Source organism: Pectinophora gossypiella, unplaced genomic scaffold (assembly GCF_024362695.1).
Source record: "Pectinophora gossypiella unplaced genomic scaffold, ilPecGoss1.1 Pgos_86, whole genome shotgun sequence".
Lineage (NCBI taxonomy): Eukaryota > Metazoa > Arthropoda > Insecta > Lepidoptera > Gelechiidae > Pectinophora > Pectinophora gossypiella.
Window position 1 is genome coordinate 32,964 of NW_026063296.1, and position 11,926 is coordinate 44,889.

The 11,926-nt window shown below is 40.3% G+C and overlaps 1 protein-coding gene across 7 annotated transcripts; it reads right to left on the minus strand.

Annotated features, from left to right (window-relative positions):
* Positions 1 to 6,930: 6,930 nt before the first annotated feature.
* On the minus strand, positions 6,931 to 11,478 carry LOC126381695 (uncharacterized). 7 transcript variants are annotated; one of them, XM_050031156.1, is made up of 10 exons: positions 11,355 to 11,478; positions 11,051 to 11,076; positions 10,617 to 10,679; positions 10,462 to 10,542; positions 10,221 to 10,380; positions 10,002 to 10,156; positions 9,860 to 9,922; positions 9,696 to 9,782; positions 9,566 to 9,625; positions 6,931 to 9,471 (listed from the first exon to the last, which is right to left on the minus strand). In XM_050031156.1, the coding sequence occupies exons 5-10, from the start codon at positions 10,247 to 10,249 to the stop codon at positions 8,114 to 8,116; spliced, it is 1,752 nt and encodes a 583-aa protein (XP_049887113.1). In that variant the 5' UTR covers positions 10,250 to 10,380; positions 10,462 to 10,542; positions 10,617 to 10,679; positions 11,051 to 11,076; positions 11,355 to 11,478; the 3' UTR covers positions 6,931 to 8,113. The 7 variants fall into 7 exon arrangements, with proteins under 7 accessions (XP_049887113.1, XP_049887109.1, XP_049887108.1 ...); XM_050031152.1 differs by having other exon boundaries at positions 11,021 to 11,076; XM_050031151.1 differs by having other exon boundaries at positions 10,984 to 11,076.
* Positions 11,479 to 11,926: the final 448 nt, after the last annotated feature.

Here is an 11,926-nt window from a genome sequence, read left to right on the forward strand (position 1 = left end):
AACCCATGTACTGACTGACTGACTGACTGACTCACTGACAGGGTTGTTCTCCCAGAAGGAGCGTCGGGGGGTAAAAATGATGTATGGGGGGTGTGATCAAGATCTTCCGGTGAGTATGGGAAAACTTCCAGATCTTGGAAAACTGCTCCGCATCAGGGAGAGACCCTACGGCCTGGCGCAACTATCGCACCTGGAACGATTCTTTTTTCACGAAACCTATTTAAATCTTGGTCAAATTCTATTGTGGGTGAAAAAAAATCTAAATGGCGGAAAAACAAGATGGCCGCCATAGAAAATTTTATTTTTCCAGAAAATGTCTCGTGGGTAAAAACTGTGTATAGGGTTGTAATCGGAACGACTTGTAGAGTATGAAGATGTTTCTCGATCTTTGAAAACTGCTCCGCATCAGGGCGGCACCCTACGGCCTGGCAAAAGTATCGCACCTGGAACGAGTTGGTTTTCATGAGACCTATTTAAATCTTGGTCAAATTTTATCGCCGTTGAAAAAAAAACAAAATGGCCGAAAAACAAGATGGCCGCCATACAAAATTTTGTTTTTTCAGAAAAATGTCTTAGAGGTAAAAACAATGTATGGGGGTGTAATCGGAACGTCATGTTGAGTATGGAAGTACTTCTCGATCTTTGAAATCTGCTCCGCATCAGGGAGACACCCTACGGCCTGGCGAAATTATCGCAACTGGAACTTTTTTGTTTTCACGAAACCTATTTAAATCTCGGTCAAATTATATCGCCGGTGAAAAAAAAAACAAAATGGCGGAAAATCAAGATGACCGCCATACAAATTTTTCGTTTTTCCAGAAAATCCCTCGGGGGTAAAATTGATGATCGGAACGTCATCTTGGAAAACTGCTCCGCATCAGGGGTCACCCTACGGCCTGGCAAAACTATAGCACCTAGAACTTTTTTGATTTCATGAGACCTATTCAAGTCTTGGTCAAATTCTATCGCGGTAAAAAAATGGCGAAAAAACAAGACACGCGAGCAGCTTGCTGCGAGCGAACCACGCGACATCTAGTTATATTATATAAAGCTACAAACCCACTGACTGACTGATTGACTGACTGACTGACTGACTCACTGACTCACTGACAGGGTTGTTCTCCCAGAAGGAGTGTCGGGGGGTCAAAATGATGTATGGGGGGTGTGATCAGGACCTTCCGGTGAGTATGGGAAAACTTCCAGATCTTGGAAAACTGCTCCGCATCAGGGAGACACCCTACGGCCTGGCGAAACAATCACACCTGGAACAATTTTTTTTTCGCAAAACCTATTTAAATCTTGGTCAAATTTTATTGCTGACGAAAAAAAATCAAAATGGCTCGAAAAAAAATCAAAATAGAAAATGTCTCGGGGAAAATAACTGTGTATAGGGTTGTAATCGGAACGTCTTGTGGAGTATGGAAATACTTCTCGATCTTTAAAAGCTGCTCCGCATCAGGGCGGCACCCTACGGCCTGGCGGAACTATCGCATCTGGACCTTTTTTGTTTTCACAAAAACTATTTAAATCTTCGTCAAATTTTATCGCCGGTGAAAAAAAAAAAAACAAAATGGCGGAAACACAAGATGGCCGCCATACAAAATTTTGTTTTTTCAGAAATTGTCTCGGGGGTAAAATCTGTGTATGGGGTTGTAATCGGAACGACTGGTTCAGTATGAAAATATTTCTCGATCTTCGAAAACTGCTCCGCATCAGGGCGGCACCCTATGGCCTGGCAAAACTAAAAAACTTAGAGCAATTTTTTTTTCGTGCAACATATTTAAATCTTGGTCAAATCCAATCGCCGGCGAAAAAAAATCAAAATTGCGGAAAAACAAGATGGCCGCCATACAAAGATTTGTTTTTCTAGAAAATTCCTCAGGGTTAAAAAAATGTATGAGGGATTTGATCGGAACGTTATGTAGAGTATAAAAATGCTTCCGGATGTTCAAAAACTGCTCCGCATCAGGACGGCACCCTACGGCCTGGGAAAACTATCGCACCTGGAACGATTCTGTTTTCACCAAACCTAATAAAATCTTGGTCAAATTTTATCGCCGGTAAAAAAAAACAAAATGGCCGAAAACAAGATGGCCGCCATACAAAATTTTGTTTTTTCAGAAATTGTCTCGGGGGTAAAATCTGTGTATGGGGTTGTAATCGGAACGACTGGTTCAGTATGAAAATATTTCTCGATCTTCGAAAACTGCTCCGCATCAGGGCGGCACCCTATGGCCTGGCAAAACTAAAAAACTTAGAGCAATTTTTTTTTCGTGCAACATATTTAAATCTTGGTCAAATCCAATCGCCGGCGAAAAAAAATCAAAATTGCGGAAAAACAAGATGGCCGCCATACAAAGATTTGTTTTTCTAGAAAATTCCTCAGGGTTAAAAAAATGTATGAGGGATTTGATCGGAACGTTATGTAGAGTATAAAAATGCTTCCGGATGTTCAAAAACTGCTCCGCATCAGGACGGCACCCTACGGCCTGGGAAAACTATCGCACCTGGAACGATTCTGTTTTCACCAAACCTAATAAAATCTTGGTCAAATTTTATCGCCGGTAAAAAAAAACAAAATGGCCGAAAACAAGATGGCCGCCATACAAATTTTTGTTTTTACAGAAAATGTCTCGGGTGTAAAAACGATGTATAGGGGTGTTATCGGAACGTCATCTTGGAAAACTGCTCCGCATCAGGGAGACACCCTACGGCCTGGCAAAACTATAGCACCTAGAACTTTTTTGATTTCACGAGACCTATTTTAGTCTTGGTCAAATTCTATCTCGGTAAAAAAAATGGCGGGAAAACAAGACACGCGAGCAGCTTGCTGCGAGCGAACCACGCGACATCTAGTTATTATTATTATATTATATATAGCTACAAACCCATTGACTGACTGACTGACTCACTGACTGACTGACAGGGTTGTTCTCCCAGAAGGAGCGTCGGGGGGTGAAAATGATGTATGGGGGGTGTGATCTGGACCTCCCGGTGAGTATGGGAAAACTTCCAGATCTTGGAAAACTGCTCCGCATCAGGGAGACACCCTACGGCCTGGCGCAACTATCGCACCTGGAACAAATTTTTTTTCGCAAAACCTATTTAAATCTTGGTCAAATTCTATTGTGGGTGAAAAAAAATCAAAATGGCGGAAAAACAAGATGGCCGCCATACAAAATTTTATTTTTCCAGAAAATGTCTCGTTAGTAAAAAATGTGTATGGGGTTGTAATCGGAACATCCCATTGACTATGGAAATTTTTCTCGATTTTGAAAAACTGCTCCGCATCAGGGAGACACCCTACGGCCTGGCAAAACTATAAAACCTGGAGCAATTTTTCTTTCGCGAAACATATTTAAATCTTGGTCAATTTCTATCGTGAGTGAAAAAAAATCTAAATGGCGGAAAAACAAGATGGCCGCCATACAAATTTTTCGTTTTTCCTCAAAATGCCTCTGGGGAAAAAATAATGTATAGGGTTGTAATCGGAACGTCTTGTAGAGTATGGAAATATTTCTTGATCTTGAAAAACTGCTCCGCATCAGGGAGACACCCTACGGCCTGGCGAAACTATCGCACCTAGAACATTTTTGTTTTCACGAAACCTATTTAAATTTTGGTCAAATTTTATCGCCGGTGAAAAAAAAACAAAATGGCCGAAAAACAAGATGGCCGCCATATAAATTTTTGTTTTTCCAGAAAATGTCTCGGGTGTAAAAATGATGTATAGGGGTGTAATCGGAACGTCATCTTGGAAAACTGCTTCGCTTCAGGGAGACACCCTACGGCCTGGCAAAACTATAGCACCTAGAACTTTTTTGATTTCACGAAACCTATTTAAATCTTGGTCAAATTTTATCGCCGGTGAAAAAAAAAAACAAAATGGCCGCCATACAAATTTTTGTTTTTCCAGAAAATGTCTCAGAGCTAAAATTGATGTATAGGGGTGTGATCGGAACGTCATCTTGGAAAACTGCTCCGCATCAGGGAGACACCCTACGGCCTGGCAAAACTATAGCACCTAGAACTTTTTTGATTTCACGAGAGCTATTTTAGTCTTGGTCAAATTCTATTGCGGTAAAAAAATGGCGGAAAAACAAGATGGCCGCCATACAAAGCTTCGAACTAATACAGGACACGCGAGCAGCTTGCTGCGAGCGAACCACGCGATATCTAGTTATATTATATATAGCTACAAACCCATGTAGTGACTGACTGACTCACTGACTCACTGACAGGGTTTTTCTCCCAGAAGGAGCGACGGGGGGTAAAAATGATGTATGGGGGGTGTGATCAGGACCTCCCGGTGAGTATGGGAAAACTTCCAAATCTTGGAAAACTGCTCGGCATCAGGGAGACACCCTACAGTCTAGCGAAACTATTGCACCTGGAACGATTCTTTTTTCACGAAACCTATTTAATTCTTGGTCAAATTCAATCACCGTTGAAAAAAAATCAAAATGGCGGAAAAACAAGATGGCCGCCATACAAAATTTCTTTTTTCAAGAAAATGTCTCGGAGGTAAAAATGATGTATGGGAGGTGTGATCGAAACGTCAAGCTGAGTATAGAAAAACTGTTCGATCTTGAAAAACTGCTCCGCATCAGGGAGACACCCTACAGCCTGGCAAAACTATAAAACCTGGTGCAATTTTTTTTTCGCATAACATATTTAAATCTTGGTCGAATCCAATCGCCGGTGAAAAAAAATCAAAATGGCGGAAAAACAAGATGGCCACCATACAAAATTTTGTTTTTCCAGAAAAAAGCTTCAGAGGTAAAATTTATGTATAGGAATGTGATCGGAACGTCATGTCGAGTATGAAAATACGTCTGGGTTTTCGATAGCTGCTCCGCATCAGGGAGACACCCTACGGCCTGGCAAAACTATGGCACCTAGAACTTTTTTGTTTTCACGAGACCTATTTAAGTCTCGGTCAAATTCTATAGCCGATGAAAAAAATGGCGGAAAAACAAGATGGCCGCCATACAAATTTTTCGTTTTTCCTGAAAATGTCTCAGAGGTAAAATTGATGATCGGAACGTCATCTTGGAAAACTGCTCCGCATCAGGGAGACACCCTACGGCCTGGCAAAACTATCGCACCTGGATCGATTCTTTTTTCAAAAAACCTATTTAATTCTTAGTCAAATCCTATGGCCGGTGAAAAAAAATCAAAATGGCGGAAAAACAAGATGGCCGCCATACAAAATTTTGTTTTTTCAGAAAATGCATCGGGAGTAAAAACTGTGTATGGAGATGTAATCGAATCGTCTTGTGGAGTATGAAAACACTTCTCTATCTTCAAAATCTGCTCCGCATCAGGGAGACACCCTACGGCCTGGCAAAACTATAAAACCTGGAGCAATATTTTTTTCACGAAACCTATTTAAATCTTAGTCAAATCCAATCGCCGGTGAAAAAAAAAACAAAATGGCGAAAAAACAAGATGGCCGCGATACAAAATTTCGTTTTTCTAGAAAATGTCTCGGAGGTAAAAATTATGTATGGGAGGTGTGATCGAAACGTCAAGCTGAGTATGGAAAAACTGTTCGATCTTGAAAAACTGCTCCGCATCAGGGAGACACTACTTTTGGTCTCCTTGTCAATCCCGCTAAATCACAGGCGTTGATCGTGGGTAGCAGTAGACTCAGAAGTATGCTTGACTGGAATTCTTTTCCTCCGCTTGTCTACGACGGGATCCCTATTGCCTATTCTGAGAAGGCGAAAAATTTGGGGCTTATAATGGATTGTCATATCTTGGTCTTCTCATATTAATGAGCTGAGCAAGCGTATGCACTTCACGTTTCACTCTCTCAAGCGTCTCCAATTCTTCCTCCCTTTTCACACCAAGATTATGCTGGCGCAATCTCTCCTGCTCCCGATTCTCGACTACGCGGACGTCTGTTACTTGGATGTAACCGAGGAGCTGCTTAACAAACTCGAGCATCTTCAAAATTTGGCGATACGTTTCATCTTCGGCTTACGCAAGTATGACCATATTTCCGAGTTTCGTGCGTCGTTAAAATGGCTCCCTATCCGACTTCGCCGTGATGTGCACATCCTTTCCTTCCTTTACAAAATTCTCTATGATCCTGGTACCCCTTCTTATCTACGGTCCCGCTTCCACCTCCTGCCCCCTCCCTCACGTTCTAGGCGTCCATGTATTACTAAGATGCTGGAGATACCTAGGACCAATACCAATTTTGGCTTTCACTCATTTTCCGTCCGTGCAGCCATGCTCTGGAATAGGCTGCCGAGGGTAGTTCAGGAGAGTTCCTCTTACCTAATTTTTAAGAAGAGAGTCAAAGAGCACTTTTTATCCATAGAATATTCGTAGTCTAAGTATATTGTTATATATATATCCACTTGACAGTCCAGGCGCACTAGCAAATCTAGCCTCAACAGTCCAGGCATTTCGAACTGGCGCGGCGTTCGGTGAGCGATATCGTGGCGTGTTATAAAAAGGCGTGTAACTCAAAAACTACTGTGGCTATAATAAAGAAAATTCAGAAACAGCAAGCGAGACGTGCAATGATTCTAATTAGATAAAAATAAAAAAAGATCACATTATAAAATCTATCTCAAATCCAATTAGAATTGACAGAATCCGCTCATTTTTTCAGTTATCCCAGCCATGCCTGTTAATAGCATGTAAAGTATCATGTTCTAGGAACTGTAATATTTTTTACACTTTTTACTAGTATTCAAATTATATTTTAATGTTATTTAGTTTAAACACAAGACATATAAATATAACACCTGGTCACGACTTATTTGTAACACCGTATTCTTACCAAGATGGCCGCCCTCGCTAAATTTCTGTTTACACTGAGCGTTCCTACCTTTTTAAGTCTATGGTAACTATAGTTACCAATAAAGGGTAAGATTAACATGCACATTTTGTGCATGGAATTAAAGAAAGCCAGAAGAAAAATTAAGATTTATTAAATTAATTAAAACTAATTTATAATTGAATGCTCCTGCTCCTGCTGAACACCTTGTCGATAAGATACATAATACATAAAATGCAAAAACATAGTAATTTTACTAAGGCCCATCGTTTTCCATACAAAATTTTAATTTGGAAAGTCTGTATTTAGTTTCTCTTGAAAAGTTGTAATTTGTAACTTAGTTATAACCAGCCAGTACCCCATACATAAAAACTTTATTTTGCATAATTTTGTGAGTGTCCTGGCATAAAACAACGAACTAATTACCAAGACCAATCTATACAGATTATAGTTAGTTGAAAATAACTCCATTAGTTTTACGGTGACCTAATTTAGATAAGCCGGTCCATCGCTTCGGAGTATGTTGGACGCGTACGTATACACCGATGAGTGTATTTTTGAGCCTTCAGGTCGTCCAACTGCCCGGAGAAGTAGTAATAACAAAAGTCAGCGTCAAAAGTCTTAACCGTCAGTATTAATCAAAAGTCGCCAAAAATCTCAATCGTCAGTATTGTCCTGGTTGGTGGTGGAAGTGCGAGGAGGCTTATGATAGGCTTTAAAGCAATACACGATGCACAGATTTACGTCACACTCCTCGCACTTATATGCAGTCCTAGACGGTCGTTTGTTCTTAGTGCACAGAAAACAACGTGTGGCAGTGGATCCCGTTTTCATCGGAAAATGGTTCGAGGCCACGTACGGTCGCGTTGTTTGGCGTGCCACCAATTGAGTCGTCTGTCTATGTCGAATTAGTTTGGGTTCTGTCGTCAAGTCAATGTTTTTGTGCAACCGTAGCAAGTCTTCAGCCAGCGTCCTCCTAAACTGACGGTGATCAAGTTTGTGTGTGGGATTACTATCGTAAATCACAAAGCAGTTAAAGATTGCTGCATTGTAAAGGCGCCTAAACAGCTTCTTGTACCACACTTTAGTTTTCTGTCTCTCAAGAGCTTGACTGGCAAGATACTGATCTTTGCGGTCGACACCTCCCATTGATTTATTGTAGTCAAGGACGACAGCCGGCTTATGTACTTGCGTACGGTTATACGTAGTCACTGATCCGATTAGAAGGGGATGGTAAGTGGAGATCATACTAACGAGGTTAGAGTCACGCCACAACATCACCGACAGATCGGAACAGTAAGATGCCACTATTTCACCTTATCGCATGTCAGTCTTTTTCATAGTCTTTAAACTTTCGGGAACAAATTCTCGCGATAATCTCAGAGTCCCAAATACGTCAGTCTTTTCCTGTTTAAGGCAACGCGCTAATAATGGAGCATTATAAAAATTATCCATTATTAGCGTGTGTCCCCGGTAAAGTAGTGGTCTCATTAAGTCATAAACAATCTGAGAAGTAGCATTTCGCGGACGAAACGTACTGCTCGATTGGTCGTCATGTCGGTCTTGTTGGGTGTCAGGGTCATTAGCTTGGTCCTGCTGGATGACGCGGTCTTCAGGTCGGTGTGGCTGGCTGTCACTGTTGTCAAGTCGCTCTTGCTGTGTGTCCTGATCCTCAGTCTGTTGCTGGGTGTTGTGGTCGTCAGTTTGTCGCATTTGTCTTTTCCTGTTGGGGCCATCTTTTCCAGTATATACCCTGAACTGCCATAGGTAGCCTGATGACGACTCGCATAGCTCATAGGTTTTTACACCTACTTGAGCGGCCTTGGTTGCTATTTTTTTAGAAATACTAAGTCGCCCATGCCATTTTAGCAAGCTCTCGTCAATAGCCACGTTCTGTTTAGGGTAATACAGTGATGAAAATTTGGCATTAAAATAGTCGATGACAGGTCTTATCTTATTAAGTTTTGTCGTGTCCTCAGTCGAGTCATTGTCTACAAAGTGTAACATCGTTTTTAACAGGAAGTATCTGTTGTAGGACATTATTCGCCCAAAGAAAGGAGTAGTCCCAAACCCGTCATAAGAGAAGTAGGACTCCTCCGTCACTTTGGGGTATAATCCCTGAAGTATAATCAATGCTAAAAACGCTATCACTTCGTCCCGGTCAGTCGGTGTCCAACGCAAAGTCCGTGTATGTTTTTTCGTTTCTCGGTTTTGTTTTAGTTTTGTCAGTTTTTGTTCACCGTATAGGTTTGTTTGTCGTATCAGCATGTCAACAAAATCAGCGTCAATCATTTTATAAAAAATATCAGTCGGAGTCATGTCGTTAGTAACCGTGAATGTCGGTCCTGGCGAACCAGTAAAGACTTCTCGCTTACCAGTAAAAGTCTGTCTGTCACACGTCCAATTAAATTCAAAAAAATCGTTAGTAGGTGCCAAGTCTCTCACACATATGTCATCAGCTTCCTCTTGCGCATGAAGTAAAGAAATTTGTTCAGTAGTTAGTCCATCATCGTCTGCTGCGCAGTCAGTGGCTGTACGAGTATTACTTTGTGTCGAGAGTGAGATACCCAAGTCAACGTCATTACTGTCGATATCGAGTAAGTCTTCGTCCTCACTATCAAAAAAGTCTGTCATCCAGCTAGTCACAGTCTCGGCAAAGTGATCGTCGTTCATAGCTGAAAAAGTATTTATAATATTAGCACAGATTTTTTATCATTTTCAGGGACTAATTGTATAAGGATATAGTCAAATTAATTAAAAGTGTTTCACCTATTACACTCCTTTTCGACGTACTGGCAGTTGGCGCCGAAAATATAGACGGGCGGACCTCTGCAAAAGAATATAATTTAATGCGAGTTCAAGTACGCTTACACTCCACAATTTTGTATTAACCTGTTACCAGTGATATCTGAGTCGTCGTCACCAGCGGGTGCTACGACGGGAGCAGGCGCAGCGACAATAGATGCGGCAGGTTCGGGTGCCGGTACTGTAAACAAAATATTAATAAATGCGGGTTTAAAGACGATAACTACACTTTTATATGATTATTAATGAGTTTTTTACCCATATAAAATTCGTCGGTGTTCCCGACCACTTCTCCGCCAGCGACGTCGGTGGCTTCGGGGGCTGGATCACAAACAAAGCAATTAAGTGCGGGTTTAAATCTATTGTGTTTAAACTATACAAGTTAATCTCTTTAAATTACCAATAATAATGAAGTCGTCCGTGGCCACAGGCACGGAGACTACCTGGCCAACAGGTGCATTGGAAGTCGAAGCCACAGGCACGGAGACTACCTGGCCAGAAGGTGCATTAGAATTCGAAATAAATTCTATTGCACCGCGTTCTGGCGATGGACGTCTAAAACAAAAGCAAACATATAGACATGACAATAACATAAATAACAATAACGAAGATTACTTACTGCGTGCGGCGCTTTCGAGGGAGGCGCATCAGGCAATAATATGCGATCTAATTGCGCCTGCCGCTTTCTGTCTATAAACTCCTGTTGGATATCTACTGGCAGTTTAGTCATACGTTTTTTCGTAATTTGTCTCTGTGCCCTCACTTCAGCTATAACATCTCTGAAAAAAAGCAGTCACTGTTTAGAACTGAAGATAAAAGAACGCTAGTTATAAATTGAATTTGTGTGCAATAATACTTACTCTACATTGTCAACTTCGCTTCCTCTGTGTGCACGCCCACCTCTTCCCTGTCCACGTCCTCGACCTCTACCTCTTTGAACACTGAAACGTAAAACAGCATATTATTATGTTATACATACTTTATAATCACGAAAACAGAAATAAATAATATTTACCTTTGACGACTTGCCGATTCGCGACTTGTCGGACTCAAGTCGCGACCTTTTTTGTTTGGTAATCTAAAATAAATACTTAGTAATTAGTACCTTTAATCAAAACATTATGCTTGCACAGTATTACAAAAATGTCATACAAGAAAACCGCAAAATTAACCACTAGGATTTGGATTAGTATGAAAGTTAGTATTGTAGCATTTGATTATTAAATTAATTAATAAACCACACAAAAATCATGTCACACGAACACAAAAAAAATTACACCAAAACGTGCTCCAAATACAAACACCAAAGTAACTGTAAGCTCAAACAAAAAATAAGCGCGTTCAAGCAGCCATAGAAAGATAATCGCTCCGTTTGTACGAACCCTTAAACCCAGATAAGTCGATGGTAGGTTTAGTTACCATGATAAAAGTTGACCAAATTTGGTGTACCCTGTAATCTAAATCCTGGGCATCTGCTGAAATAATTGTTTATTTAGGTAAATAATTTGTTTCCACGAGTAACTAATAAGTAACCGTGATGTATTTAAAACATTTTAAAATATAATGCGTCGTGTAATATTCTGTAATTTGCCTCCATTTTTGTCTCAGGAGACGTTTTTTTGATACGATATTTTTCTCTTAATGATTTTGGAACAAAATCATGGCTTAAATGTTCAGGTTTTTGTAGAAAACGGTAGAGGATATATTCAAGGTGTATGCTAATCAATAAAAATAATATATTTTATATACTTACGGCATATTTCTTGTTTAAAACACTCACTCGCAAACACAGTAGTTGACAGTAGACTCGACCAACACTCGTCTGACTTTGAAAGTTGTTTTTTTAATGTTATCAACTCATAGGGAAGAGATGCAAATACCACCTAGTAAGGTTTTTTATAGTACACAATACTAGTATAATTTTATAATCTATACTAGCTTGTAAAACTAGTTAATCCGTAAAATTGGTCACCCTAACGGAACCCCGACAATTGGTAAGTATAGCTACCACCGACTGCTGAGGTGAATTTGGAATCGGTAGCTATAATTACCAACGACTGTAGAGTGGATATAATAGGTATGTATGTAGGTATAGTATATTTTATATGTGTATATATTTATAGAGGCTTAGGCATATGTTTGTGTATATATATTTTTTTAAACGGTTTTATATGTAGATATAATTATTATAATGTATTTAATATATTGCACCTCTTTTTATTCTTCCGCAGTTACTCTAATACTACCTCTGGGTTGGCTGGAAGAGATCTCTCTTAGAGATAAGTCCACCCTTGTAAACGTCCATTTCTTGTTTGTGATGTAACT

Coding starts and splice junctions, on each gene's coding strand:
- LOC126381695 (XM_050031156.1), bottom strand. CDS start 10,249: ATGCGCCTCCCTCGAAAGCGCCGCACGCA. Junction 9,923..10,001: donor GGACGACTTCATTATTATTG/GTAATTTAAAGA, acceptor TTTGTGATCCAG/CCCCCGAAGCCACCGACGTC. Junction 9,472..9,565: donor GTCGAAAAGGAGTGTAATAG/GTGAAACACTTT, acceptor ATACTTTTTCAG/CTATGAACGACGATCACTTT.